We start from the raw sequence: 11,970 nt of genomic DNA on the forward strand, positions 1-11,970 counted from the left end.
ACGGCAATTGGCTGCGACTCCGGAAGTCTGTACCGCGTTCGGCGGCAAGTCTGAAAGTCCGTACCGTGATCGGCGGCATTTCAGAAGGCGTGGCTGTGCGTAGCGGCAGGAGCCATCACGCGCCGCAGCAGTGGGCGTGGAGCCAGGTGCAGCTGGCTCAAAGTCCGGCGATGACCACGGGTCTGGCGTTGCTGGCAAGAAGTCCGACGACGGCCGTGGGTCCAGTGACGCCGGGGTGAGGCCCGATGGTGGCCGCGAGTCTGATGGCGGCCGCGGGTCCGGCGTCGCTGGAGCAAGTTCGACGGCAGCTGTGGTCGGACGACGATCGGGCGTCGCAGCGGGAGCTGGTGGTGGAGGGGGGTCCAAGTGCTGGTCGTTTTGGTGGTCGGATCATTCTGTCACGGTCGGGTGGAGCATGGAGCAGGACGACCAAGTGCAGCTTGGACCAGGGTTTATTGGTGAACTCAAAAAGGCAAACTAACAGACTCGGCAACCGACATGACTCATTAACAAAACCTAACAACAAGACTGACCGAAAAAGACGTGAAACAAAATGACCGGGTGACATTACCAATGACAGCAACTGGAACCAAAAAGACATCATGACGTTGACACATAATGATCCGACAGGGAGTGAGGGGCAGACAGGACTTATATACACATGACAGGTAACAAGAGGCAGGTGGGAATAATCACACTGATCATGCGCACACAGGAGGGGAGGGGCGAGCACACAGACAGAAACCAAGAGAACAGACACATAGTGGAGCAGTTGGGGACGAGACGTGACACTTTTTGTATTTCGACCCCATTCCTTCAACAGGAATAATCACACTAATAAAGGACAGGAATAACAATAGTGTGAGTAATAAAGGACAGGAATAACAATAGTGTGAGTAATAAAGGACAGGAATAACAATAGTGTGAAGGTGAAGACCTTCACACTAATAAAGGACAGGAATAACAATAGTGTGAAGGTCTTCACCTTCACATTAATAAACTGAATGGTGTAGAAAACATGTGTGAAGGCCATCGCCTTCACACAATAATAATAAAGTCAATGGTGTAGAATAACATAAGTTCACTAATATTTAGCCAACCAAGAAACATTACAAGATGAAATTTAAAATGGGTGTGGGGAGCTGTGTTTTTTGTGAAGGTGAAATTGAATATTTAGGCCATCTTTTCTTTTGGTTTGAGTTTGTACAAAGCTTTTGACTTGACTCTCAAAAATGGGCTTGTTCAAAAGGGTTGTGTCACGGATCGGAGTGGAAATGGAGCAGGACGACCAAGTGCAGCTTGGACCAGGGTTTATTGAAGAACGCAAACTCACAGACTCGGCAACTGACATGACTTAACAAAACCTAAGAACATGACTGACCAAAAAGACGTGAAACAAAAAGACAGGATGACATTACCAATGACAGGAACAGGAACCAAAAAGACATCATGACATGAACACACAAGAATGATCCGACAGGGGAGTGACACGCAGACAGGACTTAAATACGAGACAGGTAATGAGAGGCAGGTGAGAATGATCACACTGCTCATGGGCACACAGGAGGGGAGGGGCGAGCACACAAACAAAACTATGACAATATGGACATGATCGGGGACGAGTCGTGACAGGTTGCTCTTTTTTTCTCTTACTATCTCAGATGTTACATATGGCTTTTTTTCATAATGGTAAATTAGATTTTTTATTACCGTATTTGCCGGTGTATAGGTCGACTCGGTGTATAAGTCGACCCCCTAAAATTCGACGGAAATTTACGATTTAATGATATATCCTTTGTATAAGTCGAGCTCAATTGTTGCATTATATTAAACTTCAAAATTCAATCAGAAATATGCGAAATTTATTGACGAAATGTGTTCAAATTCCGGGAGGCCATGCGCATGCGCAGTGGCCGGAAATAACTCCAGCCGAGCGGATCGGCTGTTTATAAGCACCGCGGAGGAGATCGCGGAGCCTCATTCGACTTCCAGCGGCCGGCGAGCTCGCGCACGCCGCCCGGCACCAACGGGAGGCCGGAAATAGCTCCAAGCCGAGCGGATCGGCACTTTATAAGCACCGCGGAGGAGATCGCGGAGCCTCATTCGACTTCCAGCGGCCAGCACACTCGCGCACGCCGCCCGGCACACCCGGGAGGCCGTGCGCACGCGCCAAGTGGCCGAAAATAGCCCTCGCCGAGCGGATCGGCTGTTTATAAGCACCGCGGAGGAGATCGCGGAGCCTCATTCGACTTCCAGCGGCCGGCGAGCTCGCGCACCTGCCCGGCACATCCGGGAGGCCGTGCGCACGCGCCAAGTGGCCGAAAATAGCCCCCGCCGAGCGGATCGGCTGTTTATAAGCACCGCGGAGGAGATCGCGGAGCCTCATTCGACTTCCAGCGGCCGGCGAGCTCGCGCACCTGCCCGGCACATCCGGGAGGCCGTGCGCACGCGCCAAGTGGCCGAAAATAGCCCCCGCCGAGCGGATCGGCTGTTTATAAGCACCGCGGAGGAGATCCGGAGCCTCATTCGACTTCCAGCGGGCCGCGCATTCGCGCACGCCGCCCGGTTCAAATTTTCTAAGTGCAACGCACAATGAGATGCATGAGAAACGGCCTTGGTTACCATCACATTTGAAGCGATGAATACGAAGTTAAATTTTATGACTCGGTGTATAAGTTGAGGTCGATTTTTTTCGGTCGATTTTGGATCGAAAAAGGTCGACCAATACACCGGCAAATACGGTAACAATATTATTTTGTTGGTCAAACAATACATACACAAATGGCGCTTCTATAAAACTAAACTAAACATTCTTCATTGGAAGAATGATCTAAAATCCTACAACAATTCATTAAAGCTTATTAACACCAAGAATGCTATAAAACTGTCCTCATTTATTGAAAGACTGTCTCTGTAAGAGGTTTGCTCTGGCTGTATATTCTTTCTATAAAAGATGGAGTTGCCCTGTAATGTGTTTTTATTTTATTTTTTTAAATTTTTCTTTTTGTGTGTGTGCTTTGGTTTTTTTGTGTCATATGGTATTGGGGATGTTTTATTTTGCTTTTGTCAGCTTGTAGATAGATGATGGGACATTATACCTAGTGTGTTTGAATAAAATGTTGAACAAAAAAAGAGTACTTGCACAACTATTCAAGTACTGTCAAGAGTAATTGTAATTTGTTATCGCCAGTCAAAGCTGAAAATCAGCCCATGGATGACTAAAAAAACCTCAGTCAGTCCTATTTCAAAGTGGAAATGGAGTCTGGTTATCTCTCACAGCTGAATGAGCTCAACTCACTGAATGGTTCCCAACAACAGGGATGAGAACAGCAAATGAAAAAAAACACTGAAAAGTAGCCGGGGTCTGGGGGCCGCATGCCCCACTGGGGTGGCCAAAGGCCCCCCATTGGGGGACCTGTGCCCCCCCCCCCACTTACCACAGGGGGCCACAGCCCCCCGCCAATGGGGGACACAGTGGGCCAGGGGCCACAGGCCCCCATTGGGGGCTGCAGGGGCCACAGACCCCTATTGGGGACCACAGGGCCCACATGCCCCCATTGGGGGCCGCAGGGGGCCAGGGGCAACGCTCCGGAGGGGGCTCAGGGGGAAAAGCTACCTGGAAACTCTTCGATTTTGGCAATATAGCAACCCCAAAACCATTCATTTCATCACTCAATTTCAACAGTTTTGTTAAAAAAAATATTCCTGCTTGGTGGGCTACCAAGGTGAATATAATACAGTCAAGCCTCGCTTTTTCGACCACAATCCGTTCCAGAAGACGGTTCGAAAAGCGAATCGGTCGAATTCCGACTCTATTTTTCCCATTACAAATAATGAAAACAATTTTAATCCGTTTCAAGACTTTTTAAAGCACTTTTTCATTTGCGTATTTTGTCCAATCGCGCAACTGCAGCGCACCACCGAACGCGCAACCGTAGCTCGTCGCCAAACGCGCTGGTTGCATTATTGTGACAGAGCCGTCACTGAAATTTAGAAAATATTTTTAAACTCCTGATGTACTTTCTAAAATTCAAGTAGACCTAAGTGCGCAAAAAGCTTAATTTTGTCCGGTCGCTCAACTGCAGCGCACCGCCGAACGCGCAACCGTAGGTCGTCGCCGACCGCGCAACTGCACCGCACTGGTTGCATTGTTGTGACAGAGCCGTCGCTGAAATTTAGAAAATATTTTTAAAGCCCTGATGTATTTTCCAAAATTTAAGTGGACCTCAGTGCGCAGGTAGTTAGTCCGATCGCGCAACCGCAGCGTGTCGGGCGCTCACTGTCGCATTGCTTTAAGAGCGTCTTTGTGTTCCGAGTTGCAAGATGATGCTGCTCTCGAGCCATGCCCATCTGAAGCAGTTCCTGATCTCGTTCGACTTGTCTCTTTCCTTGCACGATTATCGTCTTTTTTCTCTAAAACTTTCGCCATGCTGGCTAAAACTTTGCTAATTAGGCAAATGAGTAGGCAAATGATGTGACGAACGTACGTAGCGCCAAAATGCTGTCTTAAATAAGGCGGCTGTTGCCGCAACACTGCTGCGAATCCATCCATCCATCCATCCATCCATCCATCCATCCATCCATCCATCCATCCATCCATCCATCTTCTTCCGCTTATCCGGGGTCGGGTCGCGGGGGCAGCAGCTTTAGGAGGGACTCCCAGACTTCCCTCTCCCCAGTCACTTCATCCAGCTCATCCCGGGGGATCCCAAGGCGTTCCCAGGCCAGCTGAGAGACATAGTCTCCAGCGCATCCTGGGTCATCCCCGGGGTCTCTTACCGGTAGGACATGCCCGGAACACCTCCCCAGGGAGGCGTCTAGGAGGCATCCTGATGAGATGCCCGAGCCACCTCATCTGGCTCCTCTCAACGTGGAGGAGCAGCGGCTCTACTCCGAGTCTCTCCCGGATGACCGAGCTTCTCATCTTATCTCTAAGGGAGAGCCCGGACACCCTGCGGAGGAAACTCATTTCGGTCGCTTGTATCCTGGATCTCGTTCTTTCGGTCACGACCCATAGCTCGTGACCTTAGGTGAGGGTAGGAGCATAGATCAACCGGTAAATCGAGAGCTTTGCCTTTTGGCTCAGCTCTCTCTTAACCACGACGGACCGGTACAGAGTCCGCATTACTGCCGACGCTGCACCAATCCGCCTGTCGATCTCGCGCTCCATCCTGCCCTCACTCGTGAACAAGACCCCAACTCCTCCACTTGGGGCAGGAACTCATCCCCGATCACCCCCCCCCCCCCCCCCCAAAAACAATTTTCTCGACGGATCTAAACGATTCACGAAAATGAAAACTACCGACGGACAAAAACACGGAAATCTGCGGATCCGCTAAAGATTCTCATCCCTGCAACAAAAACAAATTGGACGTCAACGAGGAACAATCATTGTTTTCTGGGAAAAAAAAGTTTATTTGGAAACAGGATGTACTTTTTTGAGTTTCCGGCAGCTTGTCACATGTGGTAAGTAGGCAAACGTGTTTTTATTTTTCTCTCGGTGTAGCAGACGCTCAGTTTCTTGGCCTACGTCGCAAAAATTTACAAACGCAATGCAGTTGGCAAAGTTTTTGTCCCTTTAACGCCTTCGGAAGAAAAGGGCCGCGCTCGTCTCCCGCCAGACGCGTCAACAGCTATTTGGAATAAAGTCTAACCCCAAAACACGACTTTTTCCCGCATGAATTGCTACATTTTCCCTTTGCTTATTTTTCCACTCTCTTAATTTGAGTGTGAGTCCAAACCAAATCCCCAAAAAGTGTGCAAGTATTTTGTTTCCGGTGCTAGCACTTTGTTAGCATCAGGCTATGCCATCAACAAGGCGGTGTGGGACGTGCGCTCGTGCGACGAGCTAGTGACAAACACTCGCACACACCTTTCCTCCACTTTCGCACGCTTGGACTCCAACTCTGATCTGATCACACGAACTGGCTCGCTGACATTCAATCGCCACTCATTCGTGCGCAACAACACTTTGGGCGTGCCGCTTGTTGTCAGAACAGCCGGCCTTGCATCACCCCCTCCACCTTTTCATATTTCCGTTTGGCTCGCTCCCAAATTCCAACATTGCTGTGATGTCTTGCGTCTTTGCACAAAGTGCTTCCTGCTGCCCAAATGAACGAAAACTAAGTCTACAAGCACCCCAACGTGGGACATTTGTTCCGTTTTCACGACCCCCGCATCACACCCCACCGCCGGAGGGCGTGCTGCGGGCAAACACAGTAGGAAATTTCAGGCTTTCCCTTCCGTTGCTGAAGTCCATCAGCAGCGTTTGTGCTGAACAAAGCGAATGTTATATAGTGATTCTTTTATAAACTTATTTCCTCTATTTAGGGGAAAACTATACATTTAAGCAAAAGAAACTAAATAGTTCATTGTCAGCAACAAGAACCTCCCCTTCTTAACAGAATTACTGACGATAACGTGAATGGGTTGCCTGCTTTGTTTTCGTTCAATAGCAAACATGCGGATGCGGTGTCCTGTAGTAGTTTGTCAGTTTGTCCCTTCTCTACATGTAACACACGATGAATGTTACATTTTCGCTCCTAAATCCACGCGCGTTCTCGCGCGCATACACAGGGTAGAAATGAGAGCAGACAGATATCAAAATAAAAAGCGATTGAAAAGCGGCGTGCGATGGAGCTGAGGCTCTTGTGCAGAAATGTGACGACCTTGAGGAAGACTTTTCAGCCTTGGGAGGGGGCGGACATAAGTCATATAGTTGCCCCTCCCCTCCCCCCCAAAAAAACTGAAAAATAAAAAAGTGAAGTCATGTCATTGTTCTCCTTGTACAAACTGTTCCTTTGCAACCTTTTGCATCAGCAAACCAAAAAAACACAGTAAGAAAAAAGACTCAATTTGTCATAGCTCAATTTCTGCCTTTGAGGGAAAAAAATTGTTAAGGGAATTGAAACTCAGGCCACAGGACTGCATTCATGCATGCATTTGTTATGCATGGGAATACATTTCTTCGGGTACTAACGTGCATTTAACGTTAGACTTTTGCAACGTGTCGATGGGTGTACCTTTTGACAACTGAACCATTTGTGTTGACTTTATGGGAAATTTCCTTTTGAAGAATGAACGCTCCGCCTCCTTTTGAACACTTGGACCTGCTATACGCTACTGTATTTCAATGTTACTCTTTTTACAGGCGTTGAAAGTTGCACGTCCATTTAATAGATTGTATGTTTTTTTCCAAAGGGTTTAAAGTCCGCTTTTTGCTGCAAAACTAACCTGGCATTGTTTTGTGGCATCTTGGTGCCCAGTAACTATGTTGAAGTGAGTTGAAGAGCCTAATTTCGGCAAAAGCCTTGTTGCCATCCACAGGCAACTTCAACCCTTTTTCGGGGGAACGGGAGTGGGTGTTGGTCACTGCCGGTGGTAGAGGGGGGCCGCGGGGGCATTGTTCCCCCTGGAGCATGGTGAGACTCCCCCTGATTGTTTAAAAAAAAAAAAAAACTAACAAGATATCGGCCCATCTGCCAGTGAGGTCAGTCCTGCAGCCCGTTTTTCAATTGGCGGCAGAAAAGCACATATGACCAATTTTTTCGAGGGCACTCAGACGAGGGGCTCCGGGGGCAGTGCGCGCTGGATCTGCTGCGGTTGCAGGGGGGGCGGCAGCTGCAGAGGCAGCAGGGCCTCCACCATGTCGCGGCAGGGCGGGGGCGGCCCGCCATCGTCACCGCTGCTGCCGTGGACTAGATCGCCACCGTGGAAGAAGAAATCGCTCTGCACAATGAAGGCCTCCACCACGGCCTGGTTGAGCTTGGTGCTGGAGAGCGTGTCTTTGTTCTCAAAGTCAGGCCGCATGAGCGTGGGCCAGAAGCAGATGGACAAGTTGTCGGCTGTCATTAGCGTGCTCTTGCTGTGCTGGCTCACCCTGCACACACAGACGGCAGAGTGAGTGTGTGTTTATGTGTGTGTGTGCGCACGTGCGTGCCCTATGCCTGCTTGTCCGAGAAGCCTTGCGCGCGCGTCTTACCTGTTGAGGTGAGTAATGATGTACTTGAAGACGTGATAGTTGACGGAGGGGAACTTGCTGACGATTTCCTTGAGGACGTGCAGGCGCTCCACATAGTCTGTCAGCTCTGCAAACACCACAAGGTCAAAGACTCAAAGGCCACGGCGGCCCATCTGGAGCCGCTGAGAGCGGCGGCGGAACGTTTCGAGGCTAATCGTTCGGCGGCGCGTAAACAATTTGTAATGCCGATTTTGTCAAAGGCGCCCAAACTGAACATGAAATACAATTGTTGCACCTGCTTTTAATTAGATTAATTAGAATTGATCAAAGAATGATTTGAAATGTAAATGCGAAATTGCATTTTCCATTCATCAAAAACTCACTGACCATCAATTTTTGCATAAAATAATTATAGTATAATTGTATATTCTTTTATTTATTCTAACTTGTTATTTTATTGTGATGATGGTGATGATATGATAGAACTTTATTCATTCCAGAGCGGGGAAATTCACTTGTCATAGCAGAGCATGTGAGTGTAAGAATAATACGAGTGTCAGAATTACAAAAAAGGGTAAATAGACAAGGACAAACACAAGTGCTCCTAATAGAGACGAAACACATTCATTTTATCAGGTGGCATGCATGTTGTAAAGTCTGACAGCAGAGGGAATGAAGGACCTGCGGAACTGTTCCTTCCTACACCGAGAGTGTAAACCACTAAAGGAGCTGCTCAGGGACCGCACAATCTCATGGAGGGGGTGAGAGGTGTTGTCCATGATGGATTTAAGCTTAATCAACGTCCTCCTCTCACCCACAACCTCAAGGAGTCCAGGGTACAACCCAGGACAGAGCTCGCTCTTCTGACCATCTTATTCAGTCTCCCCCTGTCCCGGTCAGTACTCCCCCCACCCCAGCAGACCACAGCGTAGAGGATAGCTGAGGCCACCACAGAGTCATAGATGGTCCGGAGGAAAGCCCTGCACACACACCGAAGGATCTTAGTCTCCTCAGCAGGTGGAGGCGACTCTAGCCCTTTTTGTACAGGGCGTGGGTGTGATCAGTCCAGTCCAGTTTGTTGTTAAGGCGAACACACAGGAATTTGTAGTTCTCCACTACCTCAATGTCCGATACCTGGATGTTCACCAGAGTGAAGATGGGTGCTGTCCTCCCGAAGCTCACAATCAACTCCTTCGTCTTGCTGGTCTTCAGCTGAAGCTGGTTGAGCTCACACCAGCTGACAAAAGTCCTTGATGACCGACCTATATTCCAGCTCATTCACCTCAGAGACATATCCAACAATGGCCGTGTCGTCGGAGAACGTCTGGATGTGGCAGTGAGCGGTGTTGTGGGTAAAGTCTGAAGTGAACAGGGTGAAAAGGAAAGGAGAGAGCACCGCACCCTGGGGGACACCAGTGCTGCAGCGCACCACGTCAGACTCACAGCGATGTAACCTCACATACTGCGGCCACACCCGCCTTCTCCATCTTCACCCGAAGCAGTGACGGCTGGATGGTGTTAAAAGCGCTGGAGAAATCGAAGAACATGATCCTCCCAGTGCTCCTGTTGTCCTCCAGGTGAAGCAGTGTTCTGTGCAGTAAATAAATCACTGCATCGTCCACCCCAACACCAGGCCGGTAAGCAAACTGCAGAGGGTCCACCTGTGCTCCCACTAGTGAACGCAGGTGACCCAGGATGATCCTCTCCATAGTCTTCATCAGGTGGGAAGTCAAGGCAATAGGCCTGAAGTGGTTAGGCTCCTTGGGGCGCGGCACCTTCAGTACAGGGACCACGCAGGGGGTCTTCCACAGTCCTGGGACCTTGTTCAGGCTCAGGTTGAACAGGTACCTGACCACACCACTTAGCTGGTCCGCACAGTCCCTGAGCAGTCTCGGCCAGATGCCATCCGGCCCGGGGCCTTCCCTGCCTTGATCTTTCTGAGGTGACTCCTCACCTGAAGATCTGTAAAGAAGAGGGGGATGTCGGAAGACCAGGGTGATGGAGTGGAGACAGAAGAGTGACTCCGGGGGGATGAGCGGGGGGTTGGTGAGCTGGCTGGGGGGCTGGAGTGTCGAAGGTGGCAGAATGAAGTGCGGAGCGAGGTGAAGGGGCGGGGGGGAGGCGGAATCAAATCTGTTGAAGAACATATTGAGTTCATCCGCCCAGTCCTTGTCTCCATCAGCCGGTTTCCGATCAGCCCCTTTACCATGGCCCGTGATGGACTGCAGATCCCTCCAGACGTTCCTGGCGTTGTTAAGCTCCATCTGCTTCTCCAGCCTCCTCCCATAGTTCTCCTTCCCTTGCCTGATCTTCAGCCGGAGTTCCTTCTGGATTCTACGCAGCTCCACCACATCCCCCGAGCCAAAGGCTCTCTTCTTCCCATTAAGCAGAGCCTTTATCTTGGACGACACCCAGGGTTTGTTATTGGGAAAACACCGGACCAACTTGGAGGGCACAGTGGTCTCCACACAGAAATTTATGTAGTCCATAACGCAGTGGGTCACGCTGTCAATGTCACTTCCATGGGGGCCACCAGTCTGTACTGGTTTTACAGTCTAGGTTTTGCTAATTTATTTCTGTATAACTATGTTGACTGTTCTTTATATGACTGACTCTTGAGTGGCTGCCAAAGAGCGTGCTTGCTTACTTGCGGCCTGGACCAGTTCAGGATGCAGCGCGTACGGGATAAGCGGGTCAGGCAGGTCGGCGAAGAAGGCCTTGAGCGCGCCGGCCGCCGCATTGATGGCCACGTCCAGCTCCAGGAGGTCCATGCTCGGATCTGCACCCGCAAAGGCACACCGTCAACGTCTCGCAGCCGCCACCATCGACATGCGCGGGTGGCAAAGGGCCCGACTTTGGATGCAGGCCTCGGCTCAAGCTCGCCGTCTAACTCGAATCGCTCACACACGAACCCAAGCGAAGCAGAAAAGCCAGATGTAGAGCGATGGCCAAAGTTGGCTCTTTTGGGGACAAATAATCGGAGCAGAAGGGGGGGGGGGGGGGGGAGTCAGGGGCCGCCCCAAAGAAAGATGACGCCACAGCACGAGTCCAAATGTGTGTGACAAGACAGGCGCATGCACATCACCTTGGTCAAACTGCTTCTGGATGTTGTCTTGGTCCGTCTTGTTGCCGCTCACGCGGTACAAGCCTTCCGTGGTCAAACCTGCCAACACACGCACGCATTCAACATCAAGCCAAGGCGGGCGGTCATGTGAAGAAAGGAAGGCGGCCTCAAGCGGGCTCTGGCTCACCTGTGCGCTCAATGTAGTCGACACACTTCTCAATGAAGAGCGGGATGGGCCGCTCTGGGCTGACCAGGTTGTGCAGTGGGACGCCAAAGTAGTTGCTCTCCCACGTTCGTCGCGTGGGGGGGTACAACGGCTTGGGCACCTTGGACGACTTGGCCTGGACAACAGCATGACCAAAAGCTGACACCACACCACAATCCGATTGGCTGTCCCCGAAAACCCCGCGGACCCATTTGGAGCTCAAGAAATGCACTTGCCGCCTTGGAACCACAGGATGAAGAGCAGAACAATGCTGACAAGCGCACGTTTGCTTTTACTGACTGCGCCACCCAATGGGAAGAGAGAGAGCGGCCCAAATGACCTGGCATGGGCCGCCAAATGCTCAAAAGCTCGCTCTTTCGGGTGAAGGAACGCTCATTCAAAAAACGTCGACAGCATTTCTTCTTCAATCACAAGGCCACGTTTAATTTCCGCGCCGATATTTGGGGCCAGCGCTTGTCTTCACCGCTTTATCTCTTGCAACACGCTAACCGGCTAGTGGGCCGTTGGAAAGGCAACGTGGTCGGTTTGAAGAACGCAAGGTCTACAAAAAAAAAAAAAAAAAAAGGACACTTATTGTGACGCGAGTTTGCTGCTGCCATACGAGCGCATCAACTCCCACGGCACAATTGGCAATGCACTTGACACTATTCACAATGGCGCTCATTGAAGGTGGCCGTCAAGCGCCAGGGGCGGAATTTGTCCAGCGATTTGCACGCTACT

The 11,970-nt window shown here is 50.4% G+C and overlaps 1 protein-coding gene across 2 annotated transcripts in view; it reads right to left on the minus strand.

The window, feature by feature from the left end:
• Positions 1-5,391: 5,391 nt before the first annotated feature.
• Positions 5,392-11,970, minus strand: part of arhgap5 (Rho GTPase activating protein 5) — a 43,612-nt gene continuing 37,033 nt past the window's right edge. For both annotated transcript variants that reach the window (XM_088400146.1, XM_088400147.1), the window contains 5 exons: positions 11,212-11,365; positions 11,046-11,123; positions 10,608-10,739; positions 7,982-8,087; positions 5,392-7,879 (listed from right to left, as the gene is read on the minus strand). In XM_088400146.1, the coding sequence (XP_088256272.1) occupies positions 7,558-7,879; positions 7,982-8,087; positions 10,608-10,739; positions 11,046-11,123; positions 11,212-11,365 (792 nt within the window). In that variant the 3' untranslated portion in view covers positions 5,392-7,557. The remainder of the gene's footprint in view (positions 7,880-7,981; positions 8,088-10,607; positions 10,740-11,045; positions 11,124-11,211; positions 11,366-11,970) is intronic.

The sequence above is a fragment of the Syngnathus floridae genome, chromosome 16 (genome assembly GCF_059516105.1).
Source record: "Syngnathus floridae isolate MCC-2025c chromosome 16, RoL_Sflo_1.0, whole genome shotgun sequence".
NCBI classification, from domain to species: domain Eukaryota; kingdom Metazoa; phylum Chordata; class Actinopteri; order Syngnathiformes; family Syngnathidae; genus Syngnathus; species Syngnathus floridae.